Source organism: Vipera ursinii (genome assembly GCF_947247035.1).
Source record: "Vipera ursinii genome assembly, chromosome: Z".
In the NCBI taxonomy this organism is placed as follows: domain Eukaryota; kingdom Metazoa; phylum Chordata; class Lepidosauria; order Squamata; family Viperidae; genus Vipera; species Vipera ursinii.
In genome coordinates, this window is record NC_139517.1 from 64824520 (window position 1) to 64849510 (window position 24991).

Consider the following 24991-nt stretch of genomic DNA (forward strand, 5'->3'; position numbering starts at 1 on the left):
CAAGAAGCAACGGATGGAAACTAATCAAGGAGAGAAGCAACCTAGAACTAAGGAGAAACTTCCTGACAATTAAAACAATTAACCAGTGGAACAACCTGCCTCCAGAAGCGGTGAATGCTCCAAAACTGGAAGTTTTAAAGAAGAGACTGGACAGTCATTTGTCTTAAATGGTATAGGGTTTCCTGCCTGAGCAGGGGATTGGACTAGATGACCTCCAAGGTCCCTTCCAACTTTTATTATTATAAAACTTTTATTCATAAAACATGAAACTCAGTCAACTGAACATTCAAATTGACTGGCACTAATGGCTGACATGGGTTGCTCCCAGCATCCTAGCTATCAACCAGGTATCTCCTTAAAATGTAAGATGTTCTGAGTAGCAGTTTTTTTGTAGCTTTGCTGGAGTTATTGCAGGAAGCTGCAATTTCTTGATGTATTTTGCAAAGTTTTTGGACATAGTTCCCAGTGCCAGGTCATAGTATTTCATAATTTTTCCCAGTTATTTTTCTTCAACTCTGGCATCTCCTGGTAGAGTGATATCAATCAACTGTACGCTTCGGTTCTCTACAACTGCGATATCTGGCGTGTTCCAAATGGCGATCTGTCTGTATTCAGAAGTCCCACAAGATCTTCACCTTCTCATTCTCGACAATGTTTTCCACCCTATGTTCCCATGACTTTTTGGACACAGGAAAGTCATATTTTTTACACAATGCCCAGTGGATTAGTTTAGCAACTCGGTCATGTTTAGCTTTGTAATCAGTTTGTGCGATTTTGCTGCACTCACATATTAATTGTGAAACAGTTTCAACTTTGTCATTGCAAAGTCGGCAATTTGGATTGTCAGTAGTTTTTTGTATTTTCGCTTTCATGGCATTAGTTTATAGTGCTTGTTCTTGAGCAGCCAGTATTAAGCCTTCCATTTCTTTCTTGATGGTTCCCATCTTAAGCCATACCCATGTCAAGTTGTTATCACATTTGCCTTCAATATTTTTCAAATGCTGTCCATGCAAAGCTTTGGTTTTTCCATCTATTTAATCTATCATCCAGCCATTTTCCTTATATTCTGCCTTTGTTTCTATTATTTTTATAATGCTCTCTGTTTTTACAGCCTGCAGCAATTTTCTGTACTTTGATTCACATAGTCATTCAAACTTTGTTTTTCTTCTACAGTTTGGTGGATTTGCAGTAGCCCTCTGCCCCCTATTCTTCTTGGCAGGTACAACCTGTTGATGTCACTTCGTGGATGTAGAGCATGGTGCATATTCAAAAGTTTATGCGTTTTCCAGTCTAGGAGTTCCAATTCACCCAAAGTCCAGTTGATAATTCCAGCTAGGTAGTGCATCACTGGGACTGCCCATGTATTAATGTTTTTAATTATATTTCCAGCATTCAGCTTTGATTTTAGTATTTTGCGGAGTCTCCTGATCTATTCCTTTTGTATTGACTCTTTGACTTTTCCATTCAAATTGTTATCTGCTTCCAATATGCCTAGGTATTTGTAACCATCATCCTTTGCTAGTGCTTTCATAATACTTCCGTTTTCCAGTTCTATTCCTTCTATTTTTCCCATTTTTCCTCGCTGCATGGATAATATAGCACATTTTCCAAGTCCAAAGTCCATTCTGATGTTGCTGCTAAACAGTTGAACTGTGTTGAGTATTGATTCAAGTTCAGTGTGGCTTTTCGCATACAGTTTTAAGTCATCCATGTATAGTAAATGGTTTATCTTGCCATGCTGGCTTGAGATGTGGTATCCCAGTTTTGTGTTTCGTAATATTATTGTCAATGGAATTAATGCGATGTTGAACAGTAGTGGTGAAAGTGAGTCCCCTTGGAAGATTCCTCATCTGATGTTGATTTCACCAATGTTCTCCCCATTTGCTGTTAGAACTGTTTTCCATTTTTGCATATTTGCTTTCAAAAATGTACAGATGTTTTTGCTGATTCCAAAGTTTTCCAAACACACATTAATCCAACTGTGGGGTAATGAGTCAAATGCTTTCTTGTAATCAATCCATGCCATATTTAAATTTGTTTTTTGTCATTTTGCATTTTTAAGTACCATTTTGTCAATGAGCAGCTGATCTTTTGTTCCTCTTGATTTTTTATAATTTCCTTTTTGTTCTGCCAAATACAAATTGTTTTCCATCAGATGATTGAATGCTGAATTTGCCAGTATTCTTGTAAAAAGTTTGAATGTTGTTGGCAGACAAGTAATTGGGTGGTAGTTGCTTGGTTCTGTGCTCTTTTCAGGGTCTTTCATTATCAAGTATGTTTGACCAGCTGTTAACCATTTTTCACTTGTGGCATTTTGAAGCATTTCATCAAACTGAGTGGCCATGCAGTGATGGAGGCTGGTGAGGTGTTTCAACCAGTATCCATGTAGCTTGTCCAAGCCAGGTGCACTCCATTTCTTGACCTTCTTTACTTGTTTTGCAACCATATTGGTGGTTATTACAATATTTTCCATTTTGTTTTTTGTTGCTTGTTTTTGGATATCTTTGATCCAGGAGGCAGTTTTATTATGTTCCACTGTGTTTTCCCATAGTTCTTACCAAAAGTTTAAGGTTTTTTTCTTTACATTATTATTATTATTATTATTATTATTATTATTATTATTATTATTATTATTATCAACAACAACAACAACAACAAAACAACAACAACAAAACAACAACAACAACAAAACAACAACAACAACAACAACAACAATAATAACAATAATAATAATAATAATAATAATAATAATAATAATAATAATAATAATAAGGTCTTAAGAATTAAACCATTCTTCCTTATCCCTTCACTGGGGAAAAATAAACAATTTTGAGTGTGAATTAAGTCAGTCACGGTTCACAATAGTAAACTAGAATATTAAAAAAAATGTAAACTATGCAATAACTAAGAAGATAATTAAAGATCTGAATTCAAAACACATTACCTCAGATTTAATCCATTTTCTTTTTTGCTGCAATATTCATTCACAGAAGTAAACCAATATGGCTCAGAGATCATCTGTGAAACTAATGAGCCTCAGACACCAGTAATCTTGCTAAGAAACACTCAAGAATTGGTGACATCTAAATACTAAAAGTCAAATTATGTATTTCTATCCCAAACCCCTGCAGCATCTATTTTGCAAAAACAGAAGTTGTTAATATTCAAGAAATGTAAACGTAAACAAAATTACTCATATCATACCCTAACAAAAATATCTGTATACCCAAACAAAACACAAAAAACTGAATTATAGGCATTTACCTTCAACTTTCCTTTTGTTTAAAAATGGCTCTCAGAAATGCAGATGATTCTGAGGGTTGTCATTTTTGTTTGTGGTCATGGATGAAGCAAAGCAGTTATAAACCATTTCCCTCCTGCATTAAAATCAGCTGAAATTGAAACAGGTGGATCAAAGAAGAGGCCAAATCATTCTCAGTTTGGGCAATAACAATGGCTGGTTATTCTGTCCAAATGGCTTTTACCAAGGTCCCCAACTGGTAGCTTTCACTCCCAGGTTGGGACAGCAAGAATCAATCAATTTAGTTTCCATGGTTGGAATTTTGAGGGCATGAAGTTTTCATTGACTGACATTTTGATGCCCCCACCCACCCATTTAACTACTAAGTTTCCTTCATATGTGTTAACATCCAGCTGGCACACCTATTAAGAGACAGCAAGAGATTGTGGGGTGGGGAGGAGGGAAGAGAACACAATTTTACTGTTCTGAAGGGAACTGCAGAATTCTTGTCATCAGTCCATGGGAGGATGGGGAATTCAGTGGTTCATTTGCTTAAACCATTGAAATCCTTGTTGCTTGTGTTAAAAAGATCTAGTCATTGAAATGCTTATGATTAGAGATACTTTAAAAATACGTAAGACCTGAATCTGTCCACAAAAAACACAGTATCAGTCAGGCTTTACATGGGGACCATTTCATATATCTGCTATACAATTTAAATGCTTCATACTTAATTACACCTATATTAGAATTCATTATCTCTACAAGATCAGATTGCCTTTATTCGGTCCCTTTAACTTAGTTTCGCACACAATATTTCTTCTGCATAAATCAGCTAGAAATGAAGCTTTGTGACCAACTTGGCTCTGGGTGAGTATGAACCATTGATCATTTCTCAAGGGCTGAAATGCATGATACTGTCCTCAACTGTCCCAAGGGCATTAGTCCACTCATCTTTTTTTTTAACCACACATTGAAAGTAGTGGGTTTTTAACATGCCACCTCAGGTGTGCTATTCAGTTTACCTGCTGCCCATTATTTAACTGCATTCAGATATTTTCTATCCAACTGATTACTCTGCATTTTAGCAGAAACATTCTATCCCTTCCCAGCTTTAGCATTACTTCCACAAGTTAACATGTGGAAGGATATGAATCAGCCTTTTCTTTTTATGCAAATAAAGTGGTAAAAATAATGTCTTATGTCAGTGAAATAAAGGACCAATCTTTTAAACTATAATTGCCAATTAGCTAAGAATTGCTTTCTTTAGTAACAGAGCTTATAAGCCTCTCCTACTAACTGACCTTAAAACTTCCCATTTTTGTACTCTGAATTAAGAACAAATATTTTTAAAGCTAAAACAGAATAATGTGTTGAAATTTAGAAAGGGATTTCTTAACCTGGCTTCATTTTCAGCATGTTGGGTGTGTAAGTCCAAAAGTTTAAGGCTGATGTGCAAAAAAAAGTTTTTAGCTGTATCCATGCCATTTGATTTTGGTACATTATAGTCAATCTGCCACAATATTAATACCAAATTTTGAAGTCTGAATGACATCTGAAATCATGATACTTCATAATTTTTAATTAAAAATATTGGTAGGGCATTTCAATAAACCAGTAAATTGCAGTTTTCTATACAATAAAGTAATTTAGAAACATTTTTGTGCATTTAAAAAATAAGCATCCTCATTGCATATTTTACTGTTAACCTCATTCAAGCACAATCAATAAAGGAGATAAGATGCTTCTATTGAAGTTCTTAAAGCACAATACTTGAGGATTCCAGTGATGACATGATTGATGACATCACAAGACTTTCTTTGTTGTTGACTCTAACACTAAGTTTTACTTCATTAAGTAGTAATGGTAGCATAGAAGTAGGACCATGGCAGAGAGGAATGAAGGCCATTTTTTATAAGATCATTCATTAGAATAAGGATTAAATCCTCTCTTAGATCATTTTTTTAATTCTTCCTTCCCTTTAAGAGCCAGCTAAATCAACATTTTTCTTCATCATGGGATCAAGTAATCCTCCAAGGTTCAGGTCTGATCTCAGTTTTACAAATTCTGAAGACCGTCTTTTCCTCCGGGAATCATTAGAAACTGTAGTCAGTTCCTTGTCACTTACTTCAAATGGCATCTGTATAGAAGAGGCAGACAGTGAGCTTCAGGAAGATGCATGGAGTGAGAACAATTTGGAGAATTGTAATGAGGAAAATATGGAACAATCACAGAATAATAACCAAGAAATAGAATACGAAAACCTTTATATATCCGACGAGATAAGGAATCAAATCAATGGAAAGAATAAAAAGGCTTTGGAAGCCCTAGCTAAAGCTGAACTTCAAAAAGCCATTGATCTGTTCTCTGAAGCTATTGAATTGAACCCAAGCATTTCCAGTTCTTACATCAACCGTGCCAATGTCTATATGCAATTGCAAAAACCAAATGCTGCTATTAAAGACTGCAACATGGCCATTGAACTGAATCCCAAATCATCAGAACCATTAAAATTGAGAGGAAAAGCATTCAAGGAATTAGGCTGTTTAAAAAAAGCAGCCTGTGATTTTGCTTTAGCTTCTAAGTTAGAATATGACAAAGAAGCCCATTCAGTACTAAAGCAATTAAAATCAGGATTTCAAAGAATTTCTGAAAGGCAAGCAAAATGCATCCTTACATATAAGGAATCTGAGATACTGGAGAAGATTAAGAAAGCACAGGTAATTTTAGAGGCTCAAAAACAAGACCACAGAGAAAAAAGTATTAGCATTGAACTGGAGAACAAAGTAGCAAGGAACAAAGAAGAGAAAATGAAGCTAGACCATAATAAAGATTCCCAAGAAATAATAGATGAAAATATGGAGACAGATGAGAAGTGGAAGCAGGCCAGTGAAAACAAGAAAGCAGCTTTGGATGCCTTGGAGAAAGGTGAATATCAAAAAGCAGCTGAGTTATTCACCAAAGCTATCAAACTAACCCCCCATCTTACTAATTTGTATGTTTGCCGAGCCAGTGCTTTTCTGAAACTTCTTATGCCAATTGCTGCCATAAAGGACTGTAATAATGCCATAAAATTAAATCCTAATATGGCCTTACCATACAAGTGCCGTGGAGAGGCATTTTGCATGTTGGGTTATTGGCAGGAGGCTGCTAAAGATTTCTCTGTGTCCTGTCAACTGGATTATGATGAAGATACTTATGCCAAGATGAAAGAAATACAAAGAGAAGATGACAAAATAATTAAATGGTGGGAAAAGCCAGAGCAAAGAAGTAACCAGGGAGAATTTAAAGAGAAGATGAGCAAAATGAAAGAAGCTCCTGGGAAAATACAAGTAAATAGTTCCCAAGATAAATCAGTTATTCATGAGTCTTGCACACAAGAACAGGACACGGGAACATTTTACATTTCTGAAGAAAAGACAATTCTGCATAATTCCCAAAATTATAAGATATTTCCTCTTTATTGTTCAGAAGATCAAAATGAAACTTATTCCATGTCCACAGTACAAGAACGAGATCAGTTTATGGATTATGAAAAACAAGAACATATTGAACTGCATGAAAGAAGGGCTCAGAAAGGACCTATGAGGAATCAAAAATATGAAACTGAGTCAGAAAGTGAAGACAGTGATTTGGAAATTGATACTGAAGAGGTTATTGAGTCAGATGAAGATCTTCCTCAGGAGATGGGAAATGAAAACCTGAAGGTAACTGATGAAATGCGAAAACTAGCTAATGAAAAGAAAAGAGAAGCTTTTGATGCCGTCAATAAAGGAGAACTTTTTAAAGCTTTAGATTTGTTCACAGAAGCTATTAAGCTCAACCCACATCTTACTATCTTATATGCAAACCGAGCCAGGGTCTACTTGAAGCTACAAAAGCCAACTGCTGCAATTAGGGACTGTGATAAAGCCATACAAATAAATCCTGACTCAGCCCAGCCCTACAAGTGGCGAGGAAAAGCACTGCAAATACTTGGTTACTGGCAAAAGGCAGCTAAAGACCTTGCCTTGGCCTGCCAATTAGATTACGATGAAGAATCCTATGCTTTGCTAAAAGAAGTACAATCAAAGGCCCAGAAAATTGCCAGACTCAGGAGGAAGCAGGAACAGAAAGTTGATGAAAAGAAGGATAAGGCTCTTTTGAGTGAACTTCCAGAAACATGTAAGAAGCATGAAAGATCTCAAATGACATCTGCAGAACTAGGAAGAAATGACAAGGAAACTGTAGAGGAATGGAGAGAAAATTGGGGGGAAAACACCAAAGAACAACCAAAAGTAAGTCCAATAGGTCTGACAAAACAGAGGCGTATGGCCCAAGACAACATAGGGAGATGCTTTCAGGAAAGCAAAAGGATACAAGGTAACTATTTTGAAAAGGAGAAAGAGGAGGAAGAAGAAGAAATAGAAGAAGAGGAACAAGAAGAAGAAGAAGAAGAAGAAGAAGAAGAAGAAGAAGAGGAAGAAGAAGATGAAGAAGAAGAAGAAGAAGAAGAGGAAGAAGAAGAAGTAGAAGAAGAAAAATTCCAAGAGAATTTACTGAAAGAACAAGTGAACCTTAAGCAGAAGGAAATGAAATACCAAGGAGCAGTCCATCAAAATGAGTTAGAGGAACAATTAAGAGCTCTTCAGCAAGAATTGGATGAAAAGCTCAGAAGTTATCGAGAAGAAATTGATGAAGAAGAAAACACTTTACAGAGATTATTAGATGAGCAAGAAAAATCACAGCTAAAAGCACTCTGTGAACAAGAACAAACTTTTAAAATAATCCTAGAAGAACAAGAAAAAATACAGAAGGCAGCTCTGAGGGAACTGGCCAGAGCCCAACAAGAGGCTTTAGAGGAGCTTGAAAAAGCTACAAAGAAAGCCCTGGAAGAACAAGAGAGAGTTCAGCAGCAGGCTCTTGAAGAACAGGAAAGAGCACAGGGGGCCCTGGACACTTTGGAAAGAGCACATAAGAAGTCTCTGGAGGAACAAAAAAAAGTCCTTATAGCTGCAATGGAAGAACAGGAGCACGCTCAGAGAAAGTCACAGGAAGAAAAAAGAATGGCTGAGGAAGCTTTAGAAAAACTGACAGAAGCTCAAAGAAAGATCCAAAACCAGCAGGAAAGAGCTGAGAGGCAAGCTAAAGAAGAAAGAGAGAAAGCACAAAGAGCTTTAGAAGAATTAGAGATTGCTCAGAAAAAGGCTTTGGAAGATCAGGAAAAAGCCCAAAAAACTCTTGAAGCTGTAGAAAGAGCCCACCGACAGGCTTTAGAGGAACAAAGAAAGATTCAGATGGCTGCTATAGAAGAACAACAGCAAGCAAGAGAAAGTTACCTAGAAGAAAAAAAGATGGCTGAAGCCACCATGAAACAACTTTTAAGGATGCAAAAAGAATTTCAAGAGGAACAAGAACGTTCAGAAAAGAAAGCAGTAAGAGAGAGAGAGAGAACTCAGAAAGCCATAGAAGAACTGGAAATTGCTAAAAAGGTGGCCTTAGAGGAACAAGCAAGAGCTCAAAAAGCTCTAGAAGCTTTAGAAAAATCTCATTTGTGGGCATTAGGCCAACAGAAGAGAGCACAGGAGAATACTTTAAAAGAAAAGATGATGGAAGAAGTAGCTCAGGAACACTTCTCAGCAGTTCAGAAAAAAGCCCAAGAGCAGAGAAAGAATCAGAAGGTGGCAAAAGAAGAAAGAGAAAGAACCGATAAATTCCTCGACGAATTGGCTCTGGAAAACTTAGAAATTGGTCATAAAGAGGCCCTGGAGAAAAAAAAGAAAATATCTGAAGAAGAAAAGGAGTTGGTGGAAGAAGCTCTGGGAAACATTTCTCTAGCTCAGATAAAGGAACAGGAAAAGCAGAAAACATCTGAGAAAAATGTAATGGAAGAAAGTCAGAGTACACAAAACACTTTTGAAGAATCAGAGATTCTTCAGAGGAAAGCTATAAAGGAACAGGAAAGACAGAACACATGGAAGGCTCTCAAAGAATTAGAGATTGCTCAAAATAAATTTCTGGAAGAACAAGTCAGAGCGCAGAATGCTGTGGTAGTAGTGGTAGAAATATCAAAAATGGCAGTGTCAGAACAAAAGATAGCATCAATAGAAGTACAAGAACAAACAAGGGGGCAAAATCCAGAAAAAAAGTTTGAAGCTGGTCTGGAAGAAATTTCCATGGCTCACCAAAAAATCCAAAAAGAACAGAGAAACAGCACTGAAGAAAGAGTGCAAATATCAAAGGCCCTTGAAAAAGTTGAGAATATGCAAAAGAACTTCAGGGAGGAACAAGAAATTAACCAAGGCACTCTGGAAATTATAGAAAATGCTCACACAAAGATCAAGATCCTGAAAGAGCAAAAAGGTGTTCAGGCAGCACTGATGGAAGGACAGGAACAGATAAGCAAAAAAAATCAGGAAGGAAAGAAGATAGCTGAAGAGGCCCTGGAAGAGCTTTTCAGGACTCAAAAAGTCATCCAAGAAGAGCGAGAAGATGCTGAAAAAAAAGGCATGAAAGAAAGAGAGAGTACACAAAAGGCCCTCAATGAATTGGAGATTGCTAAAGAAAAATGTCTTGAGAGGGCTCATATAAAAGCACTGGAGGAACAGAAGGAAGTTCAGAGAGGAGTGAAGGAAGAACAGGAACAAATAAGGGAAAAAAATCAGGAAGAAAAGAAGATGATTGAAGTAGCCCTGGAAGAGCTTTTCAGGAATCAGAGAAAGACCCAAGAAGAGCAGGTGAGTGCTCCGATGAAAGCAATGGAAGAAAAGGAAACTATACAAAAGACCCTAAAAGAGATAGAAGTGATGCAAAATGAAGTCCTAGAAAAAGAGAAAAGAGCTCAGAATGCATTGGAAGCTGTAGAAGAAATGTGTAAACAGGCCTTAGAGGAACTGAACAAAGCTAAGAGGATTGCAGTAGAAGAACAGGAACAAGAATGGAAAAGAATTCAAGAAGAAAAGAAAATGGTTTTGTTGGCCCAGGAAGAGCTTGTCAGGACTCAGAAGACAATAGAAGAAGAGAGACAGAGGGCTGAAAACAAAGCAGCAGAAGAAAGACAGTTAGCTCAGAAAAACCTTAGAGACTTAGAAATTGCTCGTAAGAAAGCACAGGAAGAACAGGAAAGAGCTCAGAAAGCTTTGGAAGATGTAGAGAAAGCTCGTAAAAAAGTGTTGGAAGAGCAAAAGAAAGTTCAAATGGTTGTAATGCAAGAACAGGAGAAATTCTGGAAAAAATCTGAAGAAGAAAAGAAGATGGCTGAGGAAGCCTTACAAAAATTGTCACAGATTCAAAGACAGATTCAGGAACAGCAGGAAGAGAAAGCCTCTGAAAGAAATGCTGAGGAAGCCTTTAAAAAAAAAGAGTTTGCTCAGAAAAAAGCTATGGAGGAACAGGAAATAGCAGCAAAAGCTTTGGAAGCTGTGGAAAAAGCTCATAAACAGGCACTGGAGGAACAGAAGAAAGCTCAGATGGTTGCCATAGAAGAACAAGAAAAACTGAGGAAAAGGTCTGAAGAAGAAAAGAAGATGGCTGAAGCTGCCCTAGAAGAAGTTTTCAAAACTCAAAGAAAGCTCCAAGTAGAACAGCAAAAAGCTGAAAAAATAGCAATGGAAGAGAGAGAGAAAGCTCAGAAGACCCTAGAAGAATTACAAACTATTAAAAAAAAAGCCCTTGAGGAACAGAAACAAGCTCAGAAGGCTCTGAAAGAGGTAGAAATAGCTCATCAACAGGCTATGGAAGAGCAGAAGAAGGCTCATCTGAAAGCCATGGAGGAACAGGAGCAAGGATGGAAAAAAATGCAAGAAGAAAAGGAGAGGATGGAAGCAACTCTGGAAGAGCTTTTAAGGACACAGCAAAAGTTCCAAAAAGAGCAGGAAATGGCTGAAGAGAAAGCAGTACAAGAAAAACAGATAGCTCAAAAGACCCTCAGAGAATTAGAGATTGCTCAGAAACAAGCTCTTGAAGAACAAACAAGAGCTCAGAAAGCTTTGGAAGATGTAGAAAAAGCTCATAAACAGGCGCTAGAAGAGCAGAAGAAAGCTCAGATGGCTGCCATTGAAGAATGTGAACAGGCACGGAAAAAAGCTGAAGAAGAAAAGAAGAGCGCTATGACAGCTTTAGAAAAACTTGCACAGGCTGAGATGAAAATGCAAGAGGACCATAAGCAGGCTGAGAAGAATGCAAAGGAAGAAAGAGATAAAGCTCAGAAGGCCCTAGAAGAATTACAAATTCTTCAAAAGAAAGCTCTTGAGAAAAAGAATCAAAGTCAGCAGTCTCTGAAAGCAGTAGAAATAGCTCATCAACAGGCTGTGGAGGAGCAGAAGAAGGCTCATCTGGAAGTCATGGAGGAACTGGAGAAAGAATGGGAAAAAATGCAAGAAGAAAAGAAAAAGATGGAGGCAGCTCTGGAAGAGTTTTTAAGGACACAACAACAGTTCCAAAAGGAACAAGAAATGGCTAAAGAAAAAACAATACAAGAAAAACAAATAGCTCAGAAGACTCTCAGAGAATTGGAGATTGCTCAGAAACAAGCTCTTGAAGAACAAACAAGAGCTCAGAAAGCTTTGGAAGATGTAGAAAAAGCTCATAAACAGGCACTGGAAGAGCAGAGGAAAGCTCAGATGGCTGCCATTGAAGAATGTGAGCAGGCACGGAAAAAAGCTCAGGAAGAAAAGAAAAAAGCTGGAGCAGCTTTAGAAAAACTTGCACATGCTGAGATGAAAATGCAAGAGAAGCAAAAGCAGGCTGAGAAGAATGCAATAGAAGAAAGGGAGAAAGCTCAGAAGGCCCTAGAAGAACTAGAGATTGCTCAGAAGAAGGCCCGGGAAGAGCAGATAAGAGCAAAAAATGCCCTGGATGCAGTAGAAAGAACTCATAAACAGGCTTTAGAGGAACAGAAAAAAGCTCAGATGACTGCATTACAAGAACAGGAACAAGCATTTAAAACATCTCAAGAAGAAAAGAAGAAAGCTGAGGCGGCCCTGGAAAAACTGTCACAATACCGCAAAAAAGTCCAAGAAGAGCAGGAAACAGCTGAGAAGAAAGCCCTAGAAGAAAAAGAGAGAGCACAAAAGGCTCTTGAAAAATTAGACATCGCTCAGAAGAAAGTCTTAGAGGAACAGAAGAAAGCTCAGATGTCTGCCATTGAAGAACTTCAGCAAGCACAGAAAAAATCTGAAGAGGAAAAGAAGATGGCTGAGGTAGCTTTGGAAAAACTGTCAAACTTTCAGAGAAAAGTGCAAGCAGAGCAGAAAAGAGCTGAGGAAAAGACCATGGAAGAAAGACAAAGAATTCAAAAGGCCCTAGAAGAATTGCAGATTGAACAGAAGAAAGCCATAGAGGAACAGACAAAAGCTCAGAAAGCTCTGGAAGCTCTTGAAAAAGTTCAAAAAGAGGGCCTGGAAGATCAGATGAAAGCTAAAATGGCTGCCATTGATGAGCAGGAGCAAGCATGGAAGAAATCCCAAGAAGAAAAAAGGATGGCTGAAGCTGCTTTGGAAAATGTTTTAAGAGCTCAGAAAAAACTTCACGAAGAGCAGGAAAATGCCAGAAAAGAAATTATGGAAGAAAAAGAGAGTATACAGAATGGCCTCAAAGAATTAGCAGTTGCTCAAAAGAAAGCACTGGAGGAACAAGAAAAAGCTCAGAGTGCTCTAGCAGCTATAGAAAGATCTCATAAACTGGCCCTGGAAGATCAAAGAAGAGCTCAGATAGCAACAATGAAAGAACAAGAACAAACAAGGAAAAAAATTCAAGAAGAAAAGAAGGAAGCTGAAGCAATCTTGGATGAACTTTTAAAAACTCAGAGCAGGTTCCAAGAAGAGAAGAAAATGGCTGAGAAAAAAAACATGGAAGAAAGAGAAATAATTCAGGTTGCCCTTGCAGAGTTAAAAATAGCTCAAGAAAAGGCTCAGGAGGAACAGAAAAGGGCTCAGAAAGCATTGGAGGCTGCAGAAATAGCCCATAAATGTGCCCTGAATGAACAGAAGACTGCTCGGTTAGCTATTCAAGAACAAGAGCAAGCATGGAAAAAATCACAAGAAGAAAAGGAAATACTTGAGGCAAAATTACAAGAACTCTTAAGGACTCAGAAAACTTTCCAAGAGGAACAGGAGAAAGCAGAAAAGAAAAGGATAGAAGAAAGAGAGAAAATACAAAGAAACATTAAAAAATTAGAAGAAGTCCAGAAGAGAGCTCAGGAGGAACAGGAGAAGGCCAAGACATCTCAGCATGCTCTAGAAATTGCCCATAAACAGGTACTAGAGGAACAGAAGAAGGCTCATTTGGCTGCCATTATGGAACAGGAACAAGCACAGAAAAAATCTCAGGAAGAAAAGAAAATGGCTGAAGCAGCCCTAGAAAATCTCTTGAAACAAGTACAAAAGGAGCAAGAAACAGCTGAAAGAAAGGCATTAGAAGAAAGAGAGAAAGCTAAGACAATGCTAAAAGAATTAGACAATATTCAGAAGAAGGCCTTAGAGAATATACTGACAGCTAAAAAGGAGAGTCTGGAAGAACAGAAAAGAGCTCAAAACGCATTGGACAGTCTGGAAAGAACTCATAAGCAGGCATTAGAAGAACAGAAAAATGCTCAAAGGAAATCTCAGGAAGAAAGAAAGATGGTTGAGGCTGCTTTGGAAGAATTATCAAGAGCTCAGAAAAAGATCCAGGAAGAGCAGCATTCAGCAGAGCAGAAGGCAATTAAAGAGAGAGAGAGAGTACAGAAAGAGTTAGAAGAATTAGAGAATGCCCAGAAGAAGGCCCTGAAAGAGCAGGAGAAAACTCAAAAAACTCGGGATGTTCTTGAAAGAGCTCATAAGCAGGCACTGGAAGAACAGAAGAAAGCACTGAAGAAAATTCAAGAGGAAAAAAGGATGGCTGAAGCTGCTCTTCAAGAACTTTTAAGAACCCAGAAAACATTCCACGAAGAACAGGAAAAGGTTAAGGAGAAAACAATGAAAGAAAACAAGAGGACTCAGAAGACTATAGAAGAATTGGAAGTTGCTCAGAAAAAAACTCAGGAAGAAGAGGGAAAAGCTCAGAAGGCTTTGGAAAGGGTTCATAAACAAATCCAAGAGGAGCAGAAGAAAGTTCAGGTAGCTGCTATGGAAGAACTGGAACAAGCACGAAAGAAGTGTCAAGAAGAAAAGAAGATGTGTGAGGCAGCGTTGGAAGAACTCTTAGAGACTAAGAAAAAATTCCAAGAAGAGCAGGAAATATCTAAGAGGCAAGTAATGAAAGAATTAGAGAATGCACAGAAAGAGCTAGAAAAAATAAAAATAGCTCAAAAAGAGGCCTTGGAAAAAGAAGAGAAGGCTCGGAAGGCTCTGGATAATATAGAAAGAGCTCATACTCAGGCCATAGAAGAACAAATGAAAGTGCAGCAAAAGTGTCAAGATGAAAAAAAAATGGCTGAGGCAGCCCTAGAAGAACTCTTAAGAAGTCAAAGACAATTTCAAGAAGAACAGGAAAAAGCTGAGCAAAAAGCAAACAAAGAAAAAGAAATAATTGATATAAAACTCAAAGAACTGGAGGTTGCTCAGAGAGTGGCTTTGGAGAAAGAGGAAAATGCTCAGAAAGTTTTGGATGCTCTGGAAAAAGCTCATAAGCAGACCCTGGAGGAGCAAAAAAAAGCTCAGATGGAACTGGAACAAATACAAAAAAAATATGAGGAAGAAAAGAAAATGGCAGAAGCTGCTCTGAAAAAACTCTCATGGGCAGAGAGAGGCATCCAAAATGAGCAGGGCAGGGCCATGGAAGAAACAATGGGAGAAACAGGGAAGATACAGAAGGCCTTAGAAGAGCTAGAAATTGCACGGAAGAAGGCCCTGGAAGAAAAGGAGAATGCTCAGATAGCCCTGGAAGCTCTGGAAAGAACTCATAAAGAAATACTGGAGAAAGAAGAAAAAGCACAAAAAAAATCTCAAGAAGAAAAGCAGTTGACTGAGGCTGCTCTGGGAGAACTTATAAGAACTCAGAGAAAGTTTCAAGAAGAACAAGAAAGGGCTGAAAAAAAAGCCAAGGAAGAAAAGGAAAAAGTGCAGAGGTCTCTAGAAGAATTAGACATTGCTCAAAAGAAAGCTCTAGAGGACTTGGCAATAGCTCAAAAGATGGCCATGGAGGAAAATGAAAGAGCACAGCAGAGGGTATTAGAAGAAAAAAGGGCAATACAACTGGCTATGAAAAAGCTGGAGACAGTGCATGCTAAAGCCATAGAGGAACAACAGATAGCACAGAGACTGGCCTTTGAAGAACAGCAGAGAACTAAGGAGATGTTTGCTGAACTAGAAGAATCACGAAGAAAAGCCCTGGAAGACCAAGAAGAAGCAAAAAGGAAAGCCATAGATGAACAAGTAAGAGCTCATCATGCTATAAATGAATTGGCCAAGATTCAAAGGGAAGTTTTGGAAGAACAAGAGCAAGCTCAAAGGATGGCTTTAGCAGAACAGCACAAGGCTGAGATGATGCTTAAGGAGCTGGAAGAAAGACAGAGAAAAGCCCTGAATGATCAGCAAAGAACATGGATGAAAGACTTTGATGATGAAAAAAAAGCTCATTTTACTTTCGGGGAGTTTGCAAAGACTCAAATGATAGAACAGGAGAATGCTCATAATAATACAGCAGATGAGCAGAACGAAGCTCATAAAGCTAGCGAGCTGGAGAAAGCACAGAATCAAATATTGGGGGAAAAACAGCATAAACACGTAGCACAATTTTCAGAGTCTGTTCTTAAAACAATGAATGAAGAAGGCACTGCCGTATGTGATGGTGAATTTGAAGAAGCACAAAAGAAAGACTTGATCATAGTTGGTGGTAAAAAGTTCTATATGGAACCAGGAAAAATTCTTAGGGGTTTAGACAAGAAGGTATACCAGCACTCCCTTAGAAACAGAGGATATGACAAGAATTCTCAAAGACCACTCCCAAACTCTGCCTTGGACTTTTTTCCAAACTGACTAAATTCTAGAATTCTGATCTTGAATGAAAGTTAGAGAAAGGATGGATCAATCTGAAGGTCATCTGCAACTATTAATGGAAGTAAAAATGGGAAGGAAGAAATAAGAAAAGAATGTTTCTATTTTTAAAGGCTCTCTCTCCCATAAGTAGTATACTTTGTTTAGGATTAAATTAATCCACATAGCGTTAGGTTAAGATTCTCATAAACATTCAAGGTTTGGAAATGCTTCAGGCAATTTATTCAGGGGGCAGAGTCAAAACTACAAGTTGGCTTTTTCTCCATTCATTCATTCAGATTTTTAGGACAGGAAAAGTTCAAATATTGACCAAGCAAATTCATTATATTTCCCCACGAGTATTCTTTTTAATCATATAAAATTAGAAAATAAATTTAAATAAAATTACTGGTCTATAGATTTAGTATTCTCTAATTTGATTCAATTAAATTTTTAAACATGTCTACAAAAATTCCATAAACATTGTTTATTCTAATAAGCTAAATGAAAGTAATTAGATTCAGATTTTTCCCTTGAAACCTCCTTAATCTATATGAGATACGTAATCTATAAATCCTCAACTTTTTTTATGTTTCAACAGTGAGAAGTTCTTTGATATATTCTTTCAAAAGAACTTTTAGCAGATTTTACCAAAAAGCTTCCTTTCATAACAACATGTGTAGAATTGCCCACTAAGCCTTACTCTCTAAAAGTATATATGAAGAATGATGTACTTTAATTATCAAGACATTTCTTTTGAAATTAGAAAATAATCCATGTGAAGCAGATTTAAGATTCTAGACAACAAATCTATTTTTTTCTACTGGGGAATGAGCTTAGCAGGATTCACTTCAATAGTAAATTCCAAGTTAATTTGCTTTCTTATTTTACTAGGCTATTCCAAACACTAATCATATCTAAGTATCTTATACCAAGTGTATATAAATAATCTCCAAATATAAGCCAAATATTGAACCCACATAGAAGTGTTGCTCCCACGCATTTCCTGTACAATACTATCCCTCCAAACACTAGAAGAGCTTTCACACTTGCTCTCTATAGTATCATCCTGTCCACCTTGTTGGTTTTATAACACACGAAAAGACCTGCAGCTCCGTCATAATATTCTTCCAAATGTTATTAAACTAAATGTTATTATAACTATTATTATAAGAGAATAACTTTTTCTTATCAATAGAAATATTTTGGATTATGGATTATACATTAACTAAGATACAGTATTTTTCCTGGACCTACATTCCAAACCTGGGCACTAGGTGGCATTATAGCTTGCATAAAACAAAATGACAAGAATAAAGTAGTGCTCTCTTGAATCTAGGTTAGGTTTAACATTTCACAGAACCAACTTTTATGAACTGTTTGCATAGGTATAAAATTGTTCATTGTTATTATTCAGCAACAGTGTTCACTTTCATATATTTTTAATATGAAAGCTGTAGTGAGAGTGTATTTCATATCTATACTGTAGATTCATAAGAGAGTGTATTTCATATCTATACTGTAGATTCATAAGAGGTCTGGATGGCCTTCCACATGGTTTCAGGCATCCACCAGCCTTAGCACAACATCTGCTGTTTAAATCGGAGTGGTTTGATATAATTTGGAGGCCCTTGTGAACTTCACTGAATATTGGCTTAAGGTCCCAAATCAACAAACTGAAGCAGAATTCTTTCCTCAGATTCAAACTTGGATGGGCAACAGGAAGCCAGAAAGAAGCTTATTTCACCAGATAGTGCTTCTCAGCAAGGGAATATAATATAATATAATGTAACGTAACGTAACGTAACGTAATGTAACGTAACGTAACAACAATGGCATGGAATGGAATAGAACAGAACAGAACAGAACAGAACAGAACAGAACAGAACAGAATAGAATAGAATAGAATAGAATAGAATAGAGCAGAGCAGAGCAAGAGCAAGAGCAAGAGCAGAATAGGAAAGGACCTTGGAGGTCTTCTATTCCAGCCCACTGCTCAAGCAGGAGATACTGTCAAACTCAATTTCATTGAGGGCCACATCAGCATTGCGGTTGCCCTCGGGGCCGGGTGGGTGTGGCCTGGGTGGGCATGGCCTACTGGGTGGGCGTGGCTAAAGTGCATATGGCCTACTGGGTGGGCGTGGCCAGCTCTACATCGTTCGCATCAAGGGTGCCTATGGGGGCCTGGGCAGGAGTGGGACAGATCTGGGGGTCTCTGGCAGAAAGAGGGTCTGTGGGCCAGGGCCAAGGCAGTGGGGGCCGTTCCCTCACTGTTTCCAGGATGGCTTCGCGGGCCACATGAAACCACTTCGCAGGCCGGATCTGGCCCCCTTCTGGGTGTGCTGAAAATGCTGATCCTGGGGCTTTTGCCTCACCCCAGCTGCCCTGCAGCTCCTGAGAACTCTCTCATAGCAAGTCCTGCACTGCGCCACCTTGGCTCATTCCTTCCCCCACTACACTTGGCTGGACTGGGTATGGCCACATAACACCTGCCAGGTGCCAATGTATCATGGGTTGTACGCATATCACCGGTTGAAAAGCCCTGCTCTAGTCTCTGCTAGTTCTGGCCAATGGACAAGCTATGGGTGATACTTTTTACTCAGGAGGAGATCCACACTCAGCAAAAGATAATTCCCCCCACCCCCAAATTGTCCTTAGGACTACAGAAGCAAGAGTACAGGACCTTGTCTGAACAAATTTTCCAGTATCAACACACAAGCTTCTAGTCCAGGCATGTCAAAAACAAGGCCTGTGGGCTTGTCCGGCCCAGCAAATTTGGCCCCTGGAGCTGTTCCAGTAATGGTAAGGGACCAGCTCCTGCTGACACAACTCTGGCCCACCCCAAGCCAGCTGGGTGCACTCCCAGTGCACACACAGGAAACAGTGAGTGCTTGGAGACTGGTGGTGTGCAGGAGAAGCTGCAGCTCATTTGCCTCACTCTGCCCCAACCCTCCCAGCCTCGTCCCACCCCTATGAGCCTCGTCCATCACGCCCGGACATGCCCCACTTTACTGGGTCTCTCCACATCTGGCTCTGCTTTGCTGGGCCTCACCTGAACATGCCCAGCTCCAATTTGCTGGGCCAGGCACCAAAGTGCCACTGAAAACAGTGGAGTCTGCATGTGCGCCTGCCTTGCCTGCATCAGCCATGCTCTCCATGGCATGGTACAGCTGATCTGAGGCATGGAGAACATGGCTGATGGGTGAGCTTAGTGCACATACAGACTCCACTCTTTTCAGTGGCCCTTCTTGCCACTGGGGCTGCCACTCACCTTCCTCCACACTAGCACCTCTTACAGCCTGCAAGGCTTCCCTTTCACTGGGACTGCCCCACCCTCGAGTGGGAAAGCCACGGCCAGTGGAAGCATGGCCACCAGCAGCACTGCCAGTCTCTCCCCCTCCCCTCACCCCTTCCTGAGTGTGGAGGAGATAGAATGGGACTTTTAGGCCATGGGGCTTCTGCCTGTCAGTAAGCGATAGGAGATTGAAGGGATTGTCAGGGGACATGGCAAGTGAATGGCGGTGGTGTGCGGTTTCTGGCATGGGGGGGGTGTTAGAAGCAAAACTGACCTTTTGGCAGGCGTAGAGTCATCCCAGTGTGGAGGATGGTCTAAAAGAGAAGCCACTGCTTCACAAGTTTTTTTTAAGCTGCCAGAGTTTTCAGGCAGAGGTTTCCCATTTTGACCCCGTTCCCTATCATTTCCTCCTGCTCTGTGGCTCTCAGCTCACCTATCCCAGAACCTCATTTGTGTGCACGCATGGTGGGTGGTTGCACTTCCTGCAGCCTCATGCTGTGATGTTGGGGAGGAAAAGAAGAGGAGAGATAAGAGAAGCTGAAATGGAGCTTCTTGTAGCCTTCCATGGGACTGGGGGCAGGAGCTAAGGGGACAGGGCATGATGCAACCAGCAGCACATTGAGAAAAAGAAACAAGTACTCCAGAAAAACAGCTTTCATTAGTTTTGTTGTTGTTGTTAGCTGCGAAGTCGTGTCCAACCCTTCGCGACCCTATGGACAATGTTCCTCCAGGCCTTCCTGTCCTCTACCATCTTCTGGAGTCCATTTAAGCTCACATTTACTGCTTCAGTGACTCCATCCAGCCACCTCATTCTCTGTCGTCCCCTTCTTCTCTTGCCCTCAATCTTTCCCAGCATTAGGCTCTTCTCCAGTGAGTCCTTCCTTCTCATTAGGTGGCCAAAGTATTTGAGTTTCAACTTCAGGATCTGGCCTTCTAAAGAGCAGTCAGGGTTGATCTCCTCTAGGACTAACTGGTTTGATCACCTTGCAGTCCAAGGGACTCGCAGGAGTCTTCTCCAGCACCGTAGCTCAAAGGCCTCAATTCTTTGGCGCTCGGCCTTTCTTATGGTCCAACTTTCACTGCCATACATTGCAACTGGGAAGACCATAGCCTTGACTATACACACTTTTCTTGATAGGGTGATGTCTCTGCTTTTTAGTGTGCTGTCTAGATTTGTCATGGCTTTCCTCCCGAGGAGCAAGCGTCTTTTAATTTCTTGGCTACAGTCTCCATCTGCAGTGATCTTGGAGCCCAGGAAAATAAAATCTGTCACTACCTCCATTTCTTTCTCATCTATTTGCAGGAATTGAGAGGGACGGATGCCATGATCTTAGTTTTCTTAATGTTTAGTTTCAAGCCAACTTTTGCACTCTCCTTCTTCACCCACAACAAGAGGCTCTTTAGTTCTTCGTCACTTTCTGCCATTAGAGTGGTATCATCTGCATATCTTAGGTTGTTGATATTTCTCCCGGCAATCTTAATTCCAACTTTTGATTCATCTAGCCCTGCCTTTCTCATGATGTGCTCTGCATATAAGTTAAATAGGCAGGGCAACAGTGTATACTGCCTTGCCGGACTCCTTTCCCAATTTTGAACCAATCAGTGGTTCCGTGTCCAGTTCTCACTGTTGCTTCTTGGCCCACATGTAGTTTGCTCAAGAGACAAATAAGATGGTCTGGAATGCCCATCTCTTTAAGAACTTGCCACACTTTGTTATGATCCACACAATGAAAGGCTTTAGCATAGTCAATGAAGCAGAAGTAGATGTTTTTCTGGAACTCTCTAGCTTTCTCCATGATCCAGCGTATGTTGACAATTTGATCTCTAGTTCCTCTGCCTCTTCGAAATCCTGCTTGTACTTCTGGTAGTTCTCGATCCACATATTGCTGGAGTCTAACTTGTAGGATTTCAAGCATAACTTTACTAGCATGAGAAATGAGTGCAATGGTGCGATAGTTTGAACATTCTTTGGCACTGCCTTTCTTTGGAACTGGAATGTAAACTGATCTTTTCCAATCCTGTGGCCATTGTTGAGTTTTCCAAATTTGCTGGCAAATTGAGTGTAGCACTTTTACTGCATCGTCTTTTAAGATTTTGAACATCTCAGCTGGAATACTGTCACCTCCATTAGTTTTGTTGTTGCTCAGCTTTTCTAAGGCCCACTTCACTTCACATTCTAGGATGTCTGGCTCGAGGTCAGTGACCACCTCATTGTGATCAACGTTAAGCTCATTCTTGTATAGTTCTTCTGTGTAATTTTGCCACCTCTTCTTAATCTCTTCTGCCTCTGTTAGGTTCCTGCTGTTCTGGTCCTTTATCATGCCCATTTTTGGTGTTAGTTCTATAAGGTGCTGTAGGGCTTCATAGAACCGGTCAATTTCATCCCCTTCAGCACTGGTGGTAGGGGCATAGACTTGGACTACTGTAATATTGAATGGTTTGCCTTGGATTCGAACTGAGATCATTCTGTCATTTTGAGGATTGTATCCCAGTATTGCTTTTCCTACTCTTTTATTGACTATGAAGGCTACTCCATTTCTTCTGAGGGATTCTTGCCCGCAGTAGTATACCTGATGGTCATCTGAATTAAATTCACCCATTCCTGTCCATTTTAGTTCGCTGATACCTAAGATGTCAATGTTCAGTCTTGTCATCTCTTGTTTGACCACGTCCAGCTTTCCTTGATTCAGAGATCTTACATTCCAGGTTCCTAGGGAGAAAAAATCTTTACAGCATCGGACTTTCCTTTCACCACCAGACACATCCACAGCTGAGCATCCTTTCGTCTTTAGCCCAGTTGCTTCATTCTTTCTGGCGCTATTAGTACTAGCCCTCTGCTCTTCCCCAGTAGCATATTGGACACCTTCCGACCTGAGGGGCTCATCTTCCAGCGTCATATCATTTTGCCTTTTGGTACTGTCCATAGGGTTTTCATGGCAAAGATACTGGAGTGGGTTGCCATTTCCTTCTCCAGTGGATCATGTTTTGTCAGAACTTTCTGCTATGACCTGTCCGTCTTGGGTGGCCCTGCACGGCATAGCTCATAGCTTCATTGAATTACGCAAACCCCTTTGCCACGACAAGGCAGTAATCCATGAAGGGGATTCATTAGTTTGCAGCCTGCCAATGCAGAAGGTCTCTGTTGAGGGTGCAGGAAGGAAGGGAGAGAGGGAGGGAGGGAGGAGATTACAATGAGAGAGAGGGAGGTTCTGAGGGAAATGCTGACTTAGCTCTTGGCCACCAGTAGCCATGCTGCCCTTTTGCCATCCCCTTGTCTCCTCCCTCCTCCTCCTGATCTGTCCTGATGGTCTCCCATCCTATTGCTAAGGATGCTTTAGTTACAAAGTCAGGTTTCCTTGCATGGAGAGGGAGTGGGCGTCCTTCTGACCCACATACTTTGCCCTCTCACACACATCATGAGCAACCTGGCCAAGGAGAGCAAGAACAGCAGCAGCAGCTTCTAGGAGGAGGTAAGCACATCAGAGCACTCCCTTGGGACAGCAGGGCTGGTCTCGGCTGGCCTGGGCTGTGGAGTCCCGGTGCCCTAGGAGCTTGAGGATCAGGCTGGGCACTTGCTCTCCACTGCCCAGGGCTCCAGAAGCCTGCGCTGCCATCTGGGGGTCCTCCACATGGCCTGAGAGGGACAACAAGGCTCCTTGGGAGGACAAAAGTTTGGCACTCACCCTGGTCATGCCTTTCTCCACTGGAGTCAGTGGATCCCCCCAGCACTGCCCAGACACAGGTGCCCCCCAACACAAACAATATTGAGCTGGCCACGCCCCTGACCACACACACCCAACCATGCCCCCTCGAGGTCAACCACAACTCTGATGTGGCCCTCAGTGAAACTGAGTTTGTTAGCCCTGTTCTAGTCCATAGATCATCAAAAACATTTAGAGTTCATCGGATTACAGATGACTAACTTCTGAAATGCTCCTTTTTCTGTGTTTGTATTTTATTATTTATTGCAACAGTGCATATTTAAGGCAGCTGTATTCTACATCACTGGTCTCCAATGTTTTAAGCTTTAGCCTTGAAATATGGAATAAGAGTTTAGTTTTTTGTAACTGGAGCTAGCTGTTAGAGTTTTTATTTTTATTTTTTAAAAAAGTTAAGGTTCTTATATTGTAACCAGATGTTTTCTTTTTAACCATACAATAAAATGTGATTTTAAAAATAGCTAGTATGTACAGTCTTTGTGCTGAGCTACTGAATGGAGCTATCTGGTTCTCAATAATAAACTTCATTTTCTCAAAATGAAGTTGAGAAGTAATATAACAACTTTGCCAATCTGTTTGAGTGTTATTGCTTTCTTCCTATATTGGTTAACAATTCACAGACAGTATTTATTCATATTTCCAATCCACATGCAGTCCAATCAATTCACTAAAAATCAGAAAGGCTAGCCTTGTCATATTTTTATCCAAAATCCAGATTTTATTAAAAAAGCAATGGAAAGCCAGGGAAAAGTTAGGAAAGATTCAGATATATCCTGACCTAACTAGAACTATATTTAGGTGACCTCCCAGCTTCCATGCCCAACTCAGCTAGAGTAGAGCAGACTACAGCAGAAGACTCTGGGGAAGATTGGCAAATGAATGATGGTTAAAGCTCTGAGCTCTGTGTAAGAGGAGAATATCAATGTATCAAATTAATATAAAAATAGTCTAGTAGATATTCAAAAGGGACGCGGTGGCTCAGTGGGTTAGGATGCTGAGCTTGTCGATCAGAGGGTCGGCAGTTTGGCGGGTCGAATCCTGAGTGCCGTATAACAGAGTGAGCGCCTGTTACTTGTCCCAGCTTCTGCCAACCTAGCAGTTTGAAAGCAGTTCGAAAAATGCAAGTAGAAAAATAGGGACCACTACAGTGGGAAGGTAACAGTGTTCCGTGCGCCTTTGGCATCTAGTCATGCCAGCCACATGACCACGGAGACGTCCTCGGACAAGCGCTGGCTCTTTGGCTTTGAAACAGAGATGAGCACCGCCCCCTAGAGTTGGAAATGACTAGCACGCATGTGTGGGGGAACTTTTACCTTAGATATTCAAAGTAAAGATTTGATGAATCTTTGATGCATACTCCTTCCCAAGAGATTGCATATGCTCAAAGAGAGCAGAAAACTAGAAGAATGTTGCTTGCACAGGCTTCTATTGGAGGATGGAGCAGTAGGAACAAGATGTTTTCCAGAATGGGGGGCACCCAAGCCAAGTAGCACTGTAGTGGTTCCTCAATATACTTCCCGTAAGGAATTAACTTCACATTGCAAAAAGCTTTCATAAGTACTGCCAATTCTGAGAATCAAAGAGCTTTTCTGTGAAAGTAGTCTAAGTCCACTTAAAATAGGGACTTTGGACCACTCCAAAATCAATTCCAGAAGTATTTATTCTTGTAATATCAACTTAGTTCAGCAGTTGAACTAATGAAGGTTTGGGTCATTGTGTCCAAAATGTCAGGAGAAGAGATATCTTTCTATTTTCAATAAAGAAACTTTAATGAGTTCCATACTGTCTGTTTTTTTTCCATTGG

At 40.1% G+C, this 24991-nt stretch overlaps 1 protein-coding gene across 1 annotated transcript; it reads left to right on the top strand.

The window, feature by feature from the left end:
• Positions 1–5256: 5256 nt before the first annotated feature.
• On the top strand, positions 5257–19276 carry LOC310649278 (uncharacterized protein; the record flags this gene model as incomplete). The annotated part of the gene is made up of 3 exons (XM_083377579.1): positions 5257–13281; positions 13477–16033; positions 19131–19276. The coding sequence occupies 3 exons, from the start codon at positions 5257–5259 to the stop codon at positions 19274–19276; spliced, it is 10728 nt and encodes a 3575-aa protein (XP_083233705.1).
• Positions 19277–24991: the final 5715 nt, after the last annotated feature.